Source organism: Mus pahari, chromosome 3 (assembly GCF_900095145.1).
Source record: "Mus pahari chromosome 3, PAHARI_EIJ_v1.1, whole genome shotgun sequence".
Taxonomy (NCBI): domain Eukaryota; kingdom Metazoa; phylum Chordata; class Mammalia; order Rodentia; family Muridae; genus Mus; species Mus pahari.
This window is the reverse complement of record NC_034592.1, coordinates 25,873,194-25,887,397: the sequence shown is the minus strand read 5'-3', so window position 1 is coordinate 25,887,397 and position 14,204 is coordinate 25,873,194. Positions and strand designations below refer to the sequence as shown.

At 41.4% G+C, this 14,204-nt stretch overlaps 1 protein-coding gene across 1 annotated transcript in view; it reads left to right on the top strand.

Annotated features, from left to right (window-relative positions):
• Positions 1 to 14,204, top strand: part of Psmb7 (proteasome subunit beta 7) — a 58,067-nt gene that overhangs the window by 3,396 nt on the left and 40,467 nt on the right. Inside the window, exons 4-5 of the mRNA XM_021192686.1 lie at positions 370 to 510; positions 6,483 to 6,598. Coding sequence (XP_021048345.1) covers positions 370 to 510; positions 6,483 to 6,598 — 257 coding nt within the window. The remainder of the gene's footprint in view (positions 1 to 369; positions 511 to 6,482; positions 6,599 to 14,204) is intronic.

Here is a 14,204-nt window from a genome sequence, read left to right as displayed (position 1 = left end):
TCTCTGTTATTTTATGATATATTATAATTTCCTCTTCCATATTTTCTTTACTCAGTTCTGAAATAATAAATCAAGACCGTCTAGTGTCAATATTGGATTGTAAGACTTTAACACACTGTCTTCTTTTGTACAATTTGGATGTCCTTTGGATGTCTGTTTGGTGCAGAGAAATGGATTATTTGAAATGTCCCATTGCACCATAGAGAATATGTTTTTCTGTAATTAGTTGTGTGTCTTCATTTTACGGTTAAATTGCATTGCAGCCTACTCAGAACACCTTTCTTGTCCTTGAACTTTGTGAAGTTAGCCAAGAGGCTCTGCTTCGACTTGATCTTCCTGGTCGTTGAATGTTTTTGTGGTATGTTTCAGTTGCTGTGGTGCTGGGACAGCTGCAGACACAGACATGACGACCCAGCTCATTTCTTCCAACTTGGAGCTCCACTCTCTCACCACTGGCCGCCTTCCGAGAGTTGTTACAGCTAATCGGATGTTGAAGCAGATGCTTTTCCGGTGAGGTTCCAGGGTATAATCTCTTTTCTTCTCTTTCCTTTCTTTTTTTTTTAAACTTTAGATTTTTAGCATGAAGATACCTGGAAACTAGGGAAAAAATACTCAGAAGAACATATTTTGTTCCAGAAATCAATTAGAAAGCGATTTTTAATTTTTAAAGCATTTGGTAATGAAATGGATTGTATGGTGTAGTGTATCATATGGGGATGATTTGCCCTGAATTGTGACCAGTATAGTAACTTCTTGTAGCATAGAGATAGTAATGGATAAGACCACATTTGCTTACAGTAAAATTGTACTTTGAGTTGTCTTATAAATCCTACTCATTTCTCTACCATTTAAGCCCAACTGTGTTTTGTTTTCATTTGTTTGTTCGTTTTTGTTTTTCAAGACAGGGTTTCTCTGTGTAGCTTGGCTGGAATGGAACTGTCTCTGAAGACCAGGCTGGCCTCAAGCTTTCAGAGTTCTACCTGCCTCTGCCTCCTCCTGAGAGCTGGGATTAAAGGCCACCACTGCCAAGCTAACACAGCTGTTTCTTTTTTCTTTCCCTTTTAAGCAGGAAAATAACAATACAGTGAGAAGTGACTTATAGTCATGTATTAGTGGGTAAAGTAGGTAAAATAATATTAATTTTTACCAGCCTACCTCTCTTACTTGGCCTTGCAGACCAAAGTGTTCTATGCACTGTTTCATGTTTTCCTTTAACTCTTGAGTTAAGGGCTATTACTGTGTCCTGTTTAAAATAAACACATGTAAGCCAGGTAGTGGTGCTGCACACCTTTTTTACACACCCACCCACACACACCTGCAGGCATGAATATATATTACACATGTATGCATATACATATGCAATATATTTGCATACACATGCATATATAAATACATAAACAGGTTTCTGAACTTTATTCTGTGATAACTCCCACACACAGTTCATACAAGTTTTGTTTTTTTCCCGTTAATAATCATATTATTACTTTATGTTTGTAGAGGTTTTGATGTTATAAAATCTTAAGTTGGTTTTCTCATGTGTTCTACATAAGTGGGAAGCAGTATTCTAGTTTGCTGTAATAAATATCTTTACTGAAAACAACTTGGAAAGGAAAGGGTTTACTTGATTCATCTTACAGGTTACAGTCCATCTTCTGGGGCAAGAACTCAGGTCAAGACCCTGACAGAAACTGAGTAGCTGAGGAGCACTGCCTACTTGCTGGCTTGCTCCCTCTGACTTTCTTAGCTAGATGTTTTTCCCCCTATACAGGATTTCTCTCGGTGGCCCTGGCTGTCCTGGAACTTGCTTTATAGACCAGGGTGGCCTCGAATTCAGAGATCCACCTGCCTCTGCCCCCTAGGTGCTGGGATTAAAGGTGTGTGCCATCACCGCCTAGCTAGATTTTTAAAATATAGTTCAGAACCACACACCTAGGAATAGTACTGCCAGTAGTGGGCTGGGCCCTCTTCCATAATTAGTAATGAAGAAAAGTGCCCTTAGGCCAATCTAGTAAAGGCCATTCTTCAGTTGAGGTTCCCTCTTCCCAGGCGTGTGGATCACCAGGATCAGTCCTCAGGTCTGTTACAGTGGAAATAGTGCCCACTTCTCTTCCTGAGACCTGTCTTACCCTTAGCATACCCCTCCTTTCCTTACGTGAGGCGTGAGCATCAGACACCCACTCTCGGTGACTTTGTTGGGTCATGGGTTATGAATATCGTGAGCTCACTGGCCTAAAGAGGTGTATATAGGTCAGGTGGCATTTAAAAGAAAATATTGCCAATAATTATAGATTGGGAGATTAAAAATAAAACTACAAATTTCTGTCCTGTAAGAGAATAATGTGGCAGTAACTTTTAGGGATTTTGTATCAGTGTCACCTTTGGGTTGGAGTGTATTTGTCATAGCCCTTGCTTTGCTGTGGTGTGTTGCTCTTGTCCTCTGGGATTGCTCTGCATTCTCTGTGTCTGTGCAGGGAGGTTAGTGAGTAAGTCCCCACTGTACAGATGAGACAGCCTGAGCTCGAGCCTTAATCTCTCCTCTGCTGCTCAGCACTCTGTACAGGAGGCCATCATGCTAACGCAGGGGAATTATTACTACCAAGTAAATGTTCCAGTTACAGCATGAGATCAACTCATCATTTATGACGCTGATTAAAAAAAAATTATAGGTCTTAATTTTAAATATAAAGCTCCCCCTGGTGGATCATATGGCCTATTGCATACAAACAATTTTTTTAAATATGTTCTTTCTTTCTTCACCTTTTTTTTTTTTTTAAAGATTTATTTATTATATGTAAGTACACTGTAGCTGTCTTCAGACACTCCAGAAGAGGGAGTCAGATCTTGTTAAGGATGGTTGTGAACCACCATGTGGTTGCTGGGATTTGAACTCCCGACCTTCGGAAGAGCAGTGGGGTGCTCTTACCCACTGAGCCATCTCACCAGCTCCGCATACAAACAATTTTTACATTTGTTTTTAAGGAATTTTTCAAAACAAATTAGCAAATATTTAATCTCTCTAATATGGCTTAAGAATTCTGTAATTGCTCTTTTTTTCTCTCTCCAGTGCTTCATTTTTATTTAGTTTAGTTTGTAAAAGTTATTTATTTACTTATTTTGTGAGATAGGGTCTCACTGTGTCTCTAGTTGACCTGGAACCTGCTGTGTAGACCTGAATGGCCTTGAACGTCCAGAGATACACTGCCTCTGCTCTCAAGTGCCGACATTTATCATGCCTGGTCAGAGTTATATTTTTTATAATGTTTTGAGAAAAAAAAAATTAAATTAAAAAATTTAAACCAAGATAGTATTGTCCTTCATATCTGGTGACATTTTGGGTGAATTACGTGAAATGAGGGTGGTTTAGGGAGAAAGACTTTGCATTTCACTTTGGGTCAAGGTCTGCCAGCTGTGACTTTGTTGGGTCATGTTACTTTTTTAAAAAAGATTTTTATTTGTGTTTGTGAGTGCATACACACACACACACACACACACACACACACACACACACTCCTGCACAGAGGCCAAAGGAGAGCACCAGTGCTCTGAGCTCAGTAAACATCAAGCACTCCTAACTTAAGACATTTCTCCAGCCCTGTCTTACACTTCCTTTTTTTTTGTTTTGTTTTTTTTGTTGTTGTTGTTTTTTGTTTGTTTGTTTTGAGACAGGGTTTTTCTGTGTAGCCCTGGCTGTCCTGGAACTCACTCTGTAGGCCAGGCTGGCCTCAAACTCAGAAATCTGCCTGCCTCTGCCTCCCAAGTGCTGGGATTAAAGGCATGTGACACCACGCCCGGCTGTCTTATGCTTCTTAAGTGTAGGTTTTTTCCTAGGAAAATGCCAGTGATAGTTTTGTCTCATTGATTTATGAGGGAAAAAAAAAGATGAAGGGCTGACTAGCTTTTATTTCACTTTTTCAGATCTTTTATGCTTTACCCACAGCTTCATGTGTACACATTAACAGAAATGGCTTTGTAGCTTGCCCTGTGTACAATGCTGTATTGGTTAGTAGAGAGCTCAGACTCAGGAGTTCTCTCCAGTCCAGAGAAGAGTTCTAGAGACCTAGCATCACATGAAATAAGAAAATACTTCAGTGAATGAATACCTGTTAGAGGTGAAGGCTGAATTCCAGTAAATTCTCAAAGAGATCTGACCCACAAATTTTTAAGTACCAACTATCAGTAGATTTATACTAATTATATTAAAATACAATTATATTAGCTATATAGTATATAAGTATATGTATTTTAGTGTTGTCAGTCTCATGTTACATTAATCAGACTTTGAATTTTAGTGATATGGCCCATTTGAAGATATTTTCCTGAGTGTTTGGGTGGTTGCATAATTCCTCAGGCTGTATTTTAGAATAAATTCCTTGACTCCAAAAAATTCCGTGATTCATAAAGGCATGTTTAGCCTTTGATACACATTGTCACAACCAGAAGATCATACCACAATTAATAGTATACAAAAAAAGGTGTGGTTTTTAGTGATCATGTCATATTCTGTTGTGTAAGTTTATTCAGCTATTTCTCCATCCTCTTTTACATCACTAACAGTGCTGTGATGAACACATTTCTGTATATTTCTTTCTCTGACTGTATTCTTGGGCCCGTGTCCTATAAGTAGACTTTTTGGATCAGGACTTTTGTGTCATTGTTTTAGTGTCGGAGTTCCAACCTAGGCCTTGTATGTGCTGTGCAAATAAATGCTCTACCATTGACGATTACCCCGTAGCCCTCTAATTCAAATTTTAAGGATGCCAGTCATTTGTCTAAACATCTTAGTTCTTTTTGAGACATGCAGCAGAAAGCCTGGAAGTGAACTGACTTTATTCAGATGCCCTCTTCAGCAGGCAGTAGAATAGACAACTCAGCATTGGTGGGGGCATGCATCCAGCCTTTCTGGCTTGTCTGTGCAGTGTCTCAGGCTCCAACCTTGAGCCCGCTGCTAACAAGCCTTGGACCAGATGTTTCCACGGTTAGGGCCTCTGTTCCCTCTTTAGGCTGAGACTTGTAAAGTAAATAAATACTCTTTTAACCTTGTTTTTAATTTTGTGTGTGTCAGTGGATGAGGTATGTATGTTCAGGTACAATACCCTTGGAGGGCTGTCTGGAGCCAGAGTTACAGGCAGCGGTGAGCCACTTGATGTGGGTGTTGGGAACTAAGCCTGGGTTCTCTTCAAGAGAAGTACATTCTCTTAACCACTGAACCTCCTCTCCAGCCATCTTAAAAAAAATTTAAAAATACTTTAAATTGCATATTTTTTAGTGTGTGTGTGTGTGGGGGTGGTGGTGGTGGTGGTGGTGGTGGTGATGCACATGTGGAGGAGGTCAGAGGACAACTGAAGAGTTGGTTTCTCCTTCCACCATGTAGGTCTTGGGAATTAGGCTTCAAATCATGGGCTTGGCAGTAAGCACCTTTATCTGCTGAGCCATCATCTCTGGGTTCTCATCATGCTGCTCCTAAAATTCTTTCCCATCCTTGAATTTTTCACTTTGAAAATGGAAGATTATCAGCAGTTTGGTGCCTGGACTTCACAGTTGTACTTCTGGATGTCATGTAGCGCCTCCCAATCAGAGTGATGGCTTTGCTCCTTTATTTGTGGTTTAGTGTATGGCAAGTTTAGCACGTGTTGGTTTCAAATTTTTTAAAGAGCTTAAGGTTTAGAGTTGAAAACTTTAAATCCACCATGTTCATTAAGTACAGCAGTTGTCTTGGTGAGAAACTGAGCCAATCCAGGGAAAGGGATCTGTAGATACGATCACCAACCAGGTAAAGAGTTGAACAAATGTCCCAGACCTGAGTGCACAGTTACGTGGAGGGAAGGTGGGTGGAAACAGGTTTTTGTTTGGGTTCCTGAACAACTATAGTCTTACTTTGTGGACCACCAGCAGCTTCATAGGTCATGACGGAGCTCCGCGTGTCCCTGAAGGACACAGCAGTTTCCCGTTTTACTTATTAGCATCTGTGATTATTATGTGGTGGGTTTATTCAGAGGGAAAGGGTGTTGTGACATGAGTCATTGTGTGTTGAGACTGCTTGTTAGAAGAGCTGAATGGCTTGAGTTTAGCAACTCCTCAGTGTTAACGAAGTTGGTACCTTATTATCCAGTGCTGTTAGTCTTTGGAATAACAAGTTCTCTATGTCTCTTAAGTTTGTTTTGTGATTCTTTTGTTTGCTTTATTTTGTCCCCCCCCCCAACCCCACTTTTTTTTTTTTTTTTTAAACTGGGAATGATAGTGCTTTTAAAAAGGTGGCTGTGTGTCAGATCTGAAATGAGTTATGTGGTAGGTATACTGCACACAGTTTACAGTAGCTAATTGTAGATGTTTAACTGATTTTAGTTCCCTGCCTGGTTCCTAGGCAGGCAATAATTCCTTAGTGAAACATGTAAGGAAAACTCTTGTCTGAGTTGTATAGCTTTTTGCATAAGCTACAGTGACTCAGGACTCAATTCTTTCCTTGTATCTATTCTAATCACCAGGTATCAAGGTTACATTGGAGCAGCCCTAGTTTTGGGGGGAGTAGATGTTACTGGACCTCATCTCTACAGCATCTATCCTCATGGATCAACTGATAAATTGCCTTATGTCACTATGGGTGAGTGTTACGTTTTTCTTGTTTCAGACTCAAAAACAAATTGATCTTTTAAAGAGCTGTTTCCATTATTGTTAAGGGAGGCAACAGTGCATCCCAGTGTCAGTAGCAGTGTTAGGAAGTGAAAAATACTCAGATAAAGGCTGTTACTGTAATACTGAACTGTAGTCACATCAGGTGTTAATTTGAAGAAACCAGGTCAAGGATGTGTGGGAACTCTTTGTTACTTCTACCTATATGAGAATTTGCAATGATCTAAAACCAAAAAGTTAGGAATATCCTAATAGGATCTGGGAGTTGTGGGCAGGCAGAAAGCAGTGGAAGCTTGGGCAGGTCCTGGGAGATGGTGATATTAGAGCATGCAGAGCCCTTTAAGCAGGTGGAAAGACTGGGTGGAAGTCACACCTTTCAACCTGGTAGAACTGATAGAAAGTCTCTAGATTGTTTTAATTTCTTTTATTTATTTATTGTGGGCAGGCACACATGTGCCACGCGTGTGGTTAGAGGACAACTTATGGGGTCAGTACTCTGTTTATGTGGGTTCTGGGGATCACACTCAGGTCATCCAGCTTTGTGGCAAGTGCTTTTTACCTACTAAGAAACCATCTCACAGCCCAAGAGGCCTTCTTCAATGGAGCTAGATGGCTGGGTCCCTTTTACGGGCCTGTGGAGAACCTTAGTTTTCTACCTGTAGTGTCAAGTGCTACCAGGTTGTTGGGAGTGGCACAGTGCACAGGAAATCTGTGCCAATACCTGGCCTACCAACAGTTGCAAATTTTTTGGGTCGGGCTTTTTGTATTTGTGGTTTAGCTCCAACTGCTAGATAAGAACAGTGGGTTCTTTTGTTTCTTCGTTCTTGTATTTATTTTAAAAATGTTTGAAAGTGATAAACTTTTCCTTAGACAAATTGACATTTTCAAACGGAAGTTTATATTAAATTTCTGAATCAAATTATGTCAGTCTAGTTGTCTGTGGTTGCTGCTTTTCTTGCTATTTGCTGTCAGCCTTCCTACCTTGGCTCTGGGGTTGGGAAGATGGTCTCTTTGCATAGTTGGACGTTACCTGTTGGAGTTGTTCCGTTGTGTAGTCTATCCCTGTACAAGGCACTTTACCGGAAACCAACCTTACACCATGAGTAGATCTTTGTAATTAATGTTTTTGTTTCAGGTAGGATTTTGTATAGCTCAGGATGGCCTCAAATTCTTTATGACCTTGAACTCCTGATCCTCCTGTCTCAATCTCAACCTCCCACGTGTTGGGAGTGTAGGTGTATATGACCATGCTCTCATATATAAATGGGTCTTTATAATTATCTTAAAATGAAGATACTATATTTTAAAAATTGTTTTAAAGTGATTTATTAAGAATATCTTTTCTGCCGGGCAGTGGTGGCACATGCCTTTAATCCCAGCTCTTGGGAGGCAGAGGCAGGCAGATTTCTGAGTTTGAGGCCAGCCTGGTCTACAGAGTGAGTTCCAAGACATCCAGGGCTATACAGAGAAAACCTGTCTTGGGGGAAAAAAAAAACCAACCCCAAAACAAACAAACAGACAAACGAAAAACAAACAAACAAAACAACAAAAAAAGAATATCTTTTCTATTGAAGTGGTTTTATTTCTCCTCTTAAAGTGGTAGTAAAGGGAGAATTTTATTTGTTTTTGGTGGTACCAGAGTTTGAACACAGGGCCTCAAGTATGCTTGTGAGTACTTTTTCACTGAGTTAGGTACCAAGCCTCAGCCCCCTTCTTACTTTGAGACATCACCTTATCTTACAAAGTTGCTTGGTCTGGCTTTGAACTCACTATGTAGCCTAGACTGGCCTTGAACTTGTGATCCTGCTACCTCAGTATTTTGAGTAGCTAGAAATATTAAACTATGCGCTTAGACTCAGCTTCATCATTTCTCTTAAAATGGGTGGGGGCTTGAGACAGGGTCTCTGCATAGCCAGCCCTGGCCATTCTGGAACTCACTATTCAGACAAGGCTGGCCTTGAACTCTAAGAGATTGTCCTTCAGAATGCTGGGATTGAAGACCTGTGCCACCTTTATTTTTTTATTTGAAAGATTCTGAACTTGAGAAAAATTACAGTGCACAGGGAAGCCATATTTCATTCAACTGTCAGTATCTCGTGTGTGGGCGGGCTCTAATCATCACCATAAACCCTCACCCTGTTCTTCAAGATGTTCTTTCTTTCCCAACAGCCTGATAGAAACCACCAGGTTCAGGACATTTCACTTGTTTTTGTTTTTGCTGTTTTGAGACAAAATTTCACTCTAGCCCTGGCTGTCCTGGAACTCAGTCTGTAGATCAGGTATGGACTCAAGAACTCCACCTGCCTCTGCCTCCTTGGTGCTGGGATTGAAGGTGAGTGCTCCCCCTGCCTGGCAGAACATAGAACATTGATACCAAGCATTTTTAGAATGGAAACTAGAGCACCCTTGTCTTGCATTTGGACTGTAGTGGTTTGCCACATGCTGACTTTAGAAGCTGTTTGCAGTAATCAGTCAAGTGCCTGTTTTGCTTGTGCTTACCATGGCCTTGGGCTGTTATGAACTTAATTGAGTTCAGGTCCATAACTGAATTTGTAGAATATTTCTTCTCTCTCACTCACTCATGTACACACACACACTCACTCACAAGCTTTGCGACAAGTCCTTGTTCACTCTGTAACCCTGGCTGATCTGGAACTTGCTTTAGACCACATTGACCTTGACCTCACAGAGATCCACCTGCCTCTGCTACCTGAGTGCTGAGATTAAAGGTGCTTACCACCTGCCCAGCTTGGAAGATATTTCTTCTTTAGCCCACTTATTCCACACTGTCTGCTTTAGCTGTCCTAAAAGACTGAGGTAAGGCTAATGCACTAGGTTGTTAACTTTGAGAGTTGTTTATTCATCTGCACATTTGTTCCTCAACTATTTGTTTAGATTTTTATTTTATTGTTTTAGACAGGGTCTTTATGTATCCCTAGCTATCCTACAGCTTGCTCTGTAGACCAGTATGGCTCAAACTTACAGCGCTGGGATTAAAGGTGTACGCCCATTCCTGCCAGATCCTCAACTATTCTATTGAGAGAGATTTATAAGAGGATCTTTACCTTCAAGACAGGCATAGTCTTTGCAGAGAGGCATATAGTAGATGTCTGCAAAGGCTGGTTACAAAGGCCAGTGGGACCCATGGGAGAAAGGGTCACTTGTAAACTGTCGTGGAGCAGGGAAAGTTTCGCTAAGTCTTTAAAGGAGTCTTGCTTACATTTGCCAGATCCTCATTTGGCAGCACCAGTGTTAGGTAGGTGCTGTGTTTGGTGCTGAGAAGGTAGTGCTCAGCACAGTGCCACCTCTTAGCCTGTTGCCGTGGGGCTCAGAATGGCAGTAAGCCGGTAAATACATGCAACTCTAAAAGAACACAGTAACAGAAGAACAGGAAGGAGTATATGGTGTTTGAAGAGTCCTTTCTGAGCAAGTGACACTGGAACATTGTCTGATGAGGGTAGACTGCACATGATAACACACACGAGGCAAAGTAAGTCTACTTCATACCCCTCCCTAAGACCTACCACTGTTAGGGGTGGATTTTGTTGTTTTCTTACCTAAACAATATTTTATGCTACATCTTCATCTGTCCTTCTCTTTTTACCTATCTGCTTGTCTAGGTATCCTTTAAAAAAATATATAGATGAAGCCATGCTAGCTCACACAATCATCTCCTATTGCTTTGTCTTATTTTTTATTTTTTGTGGTGTTGGAAATCAAAGCAGGGCCTTGTACATGGGGGAAGTTCTTTGTCACCGAGCTGCATGTGCGGCTTTAAGTTTTAAGGATTTTGTCTGTCTGTGGGTCTAAATGATACGGAGAATATTATTTCTGTAGTCGCTGTAGTCGACTGCTTCCCATGTCTGTCTAAAGATGGACGGTCGGCTTGCTTTTTAGTTTTACCAGTTTCATGGGTTTGTCTTTAAGTTTCTAGGTTAGGATGTGTTCATGTGTGTGTCAGGATTCTTTCATAAGTGGTACAATCCTTGCATGATTTGTAAAAGAGGTGTTTTGCTTTTGTTTTTTGGATAGCATGTGGTTTCTAATTTACCTAAGAGGGGAAACACACACTGGGTTTGGGGCCAAGAGCATGGAAAAAAAAAAAAGCCAAACCTCCCTGTTTAGAAATGGGCTGTCAGGTGAGCACGATAATCTGCAGAGCTGTGCAGCAGTGGCCGGACAGTCTCTGAGCTGATGCTGCAGCCCTTCACAGAGCTGCGTGGGGAGGGGGTGCTTCTGAAGGTGAGGCTCGGCCTGCTCATGTGAGGGTGGACTTCCCCAGACACAGGAAGGAAGTACTGCTGCTGGGCAGGCAGCCCCCAGAAGTGACAGACGGCAAGCAGTATAGGATGTTTTATCTTTCAAGAGCCATTGCCAAGTTGCCTTCCAAATACATGGCACTAGTTTATTCTCACCAAGAGAACACAAAGATGTCTTTCTGGAGCTGTCTCTCAAACACTGGATCTTTTTGCCAGTTTGATATAGGAAAACACCAAGAAGAAGTTTGCTGCCTCACTCTGCCCACAGGGAAGACTCTTAGGCCCTTTGGTGACCCAAGCTCTGCAGGTTTGCTTCACTGGAGGTGAGGCAAGAACAGTGCTGGGGATTGGGGAGGCCCAGCAGAGGGCCAGAAGTAAGGCAAAACGGGGTCTAGATGTTGCAAGCCAAGATGTTTTTGTTTTAGGGTTTATTAGTCCTAGGCAATCTTAATCTTACTGGGTTAGATTTGCTGTGCAACGTCAGTCTGACGTCCAAAAGGAGCATTGACATGAAAGAGGCTTAGAAAGGTAGGTTGTATTCAGACCAGGCATGTGGAAGTCATGGACTGGCCTGGTGTCAAGAGGGATGACCCTGTCATTGTGGAGAACACTCAGTAGTTTGTCAAACCACAGGCTAATGCTGCATTCCTGGGTTTGTTCTTTACTGTCTTCTTTGGTGCCACTGCCAGCCTGCTGTTGGCTGCTGTGTGGCAGTAACTCTCCCTCTTTAGTTCCATTTCCGGCTCTTTTTCTGTGTATATTCTGGACCTCTGTGGCAGCAACCCCTTGCTCTCACCTGAGTACATTCTCACTGCCACTCCCTGGCCTTGTCCCTTTTGTCTCTGCAAAACTTCTGTGATCTGTAAGAGTGGAATCTTGTCTTAAGAACCTGCCAGAATCTTGTTTCTGTAATTTGGTGGTACCAGTGAATGTATGGAATTTAGTAACTTCAGCTGCTGCCTACTGTGGACTAGCGTTTTGCAGTTCTAGAGTAGAGTTAGCATTGACCCTGTACTATGCATATGGCTCCAGTTTAGCTGTAAGAAAACAACACAAAGCACTGTTCACGTGACTGGTCCTTTTTTGGTGATCATTGAATCTATTAAAAGTAAAGCATATTTACGTAGTGTGTCTATGTCAGTCTGCTGGGTGCTGCTACATTATCTTCTGTTAAAGTCTGTGCAGATGATTCTGTTACTGCTATTTTATTGATGAGAAACCCAAAACTTAGAGAGATGTAGCAATTTAGCTATTATTGCTCAGCTGGTAAGTGGCAAAGCTGGGATTTGAACCTTTGATGTCCCTCTCCAGCAAGTCCCAGTACAACACTGCTGCTGTGATAATCACTGGCTCACAGATGTTGTCTCATTAAGCTATTAAGCCTTGCTTCTGAATAGTAAAAGTATTTGTCCAAATTCCCAAGATATTTATTTGCTCTTTGTGCTTTTGATTGTTCCTTGTGTAGATTTTCCACCTTGCATGTCAACAACAACCAAGTATTTATTGAAACAGCTTTAAAGAGTAAAACACAAATTTCAATTTTTCATAATTCTGTGACCTTAAGACAACATGGTTTTATTTTTTGTTTCTTTCCAGTCATGTCCATCATGAAAAGGAGAGCTTTGCAAAAGCATGTACTTGAGTTTCATGGTGCCCTGGGCTTTGCCTCTGCGCCTTTGGGCTTTCTCAGCCTCGTTCTGTGATAGGTGCTGGTGGGTGGTGTGTCCTTCCTAGCCCGGCTTCCAGGTCTGTGATGGTTTGTTTTTGGGTCCTCATTCTGCTGATTTCCCTTTCTCCCCTTTCTGTCCTGTTGGGGGCGGGGGGAGCTAGGTGTTGCGGGAGAGCTCTAGAATTGCCAGGATTTGATGAATTTTGTTTTAATTCAAGGTTCTTATTTTGGATGAGCAACAGCCCAAACCTCAATGGCACAAGTGAGGGCCATCCTCAGTGTAATGCTCTCCTGGGTTGTGAGCATCCTGGGTGGGTGGGGTCTCTGCCTTCTGCTAGCTAGTTGGAAAAAACGAACGTTTCATCTATATTCTGTTTTATTTATATTGACTTTATTATGAGAAGTAGAAGCCAAACTTTGTAACAAGATTTTTTTTTGTTTTTCCTTTTCTTAGTTTTGTTTTTGTTTTGTTGATTTGACAATAAGCCCTGATAGAAAGGGGTACCAAAAGTTTGCCTGTCCACAGGATAGTGTGGGCAACCAGTCAGGTGTACAAAGTCTTCTTTTCTTTTTCTTTTTCTTTTTCTTTTTCTTTTTCTTTTTCTTTTTCTTTTTCTCTTTCTTTCTTTCTTTCTTTCTTTCTTTCTTTCTTTCTTTCTTTCTTTCTTTCTTTCTTTCTTTCTTTCTTTCCNTTTTTCTTTTTCTCTTTCTTTCTTTCTTTCTTTCTTTCTTTCTTTCTTTCTTTCTTTCTTTCTTTCTTTCTTTCTTTCTTTCTTTCCTTCTTTCTTTTCGAGACAGGGTTTCTCTGTATATAGCACTGGCTGTCCTGAATCTCACTGTGTAGACCAGGCTGGCCTTGAACTCAGAAATCCGCCTGCCTCTGCCTCCCGTGCTGGGATTAAAAGCATGCGCCACCACGCCCGGCCAAAGTCTACTTTTCTACATTAAATATGTCACCCATCCTGTCTTCCTCATTTGGCCAGCTGGCATAGGTGATCTCCTGGCACTGGTCTGGATGTCTCACTAAAGCCTGGTCTTTTACTGGGAGAAGAGTACGGTGACCTGTGGTCTGGCCCTGTCTCAGTCATGGTGACCACAGTGACAATAACACTCAAGCCCCCTGCAGCAGCACAGCTGTGGCAAGATACTTCACTACTGCTGTGTTTGGCCGTCAGATGTAGAGAGAGGCTCCCAAAGGTTTCTCCACCTATCGAGGAAGTGTGTAGCCTAGAAAAGGGAATGTTAAAGTTTTAGTTTACTGACATCCCTTTTAGAAATTAATTTGGAAGAGACTACTAATGTGATTTGTGAAAGCTGCACAAGAGTCTCTGACATTTTTTTTTTTAAATTAAGAAAGAGATAAGGTTTTAGTCATTTCTTTTTAGATGGACAAACGCAGGCACTTAATTCTCAGATTAATTAGCTTATGCTGTGAACTTGCCAGCTTTCCCTTATTAGGCAGACTGAAGTCGTGTCGGGAGAAGCTTGGGGACTGTCTTTTCCTTAGGTTGGCAGTGTTCCTTGTAGCAGCATTGGCATGGTATATAAAATTTTTATTTTGCCTGCTTATCCACATAGAGAATTAACGTGAATACATTTCAAGCATGACATTCCTGGAAATGAGGCCCTTGGACAATTTAGGAATACTA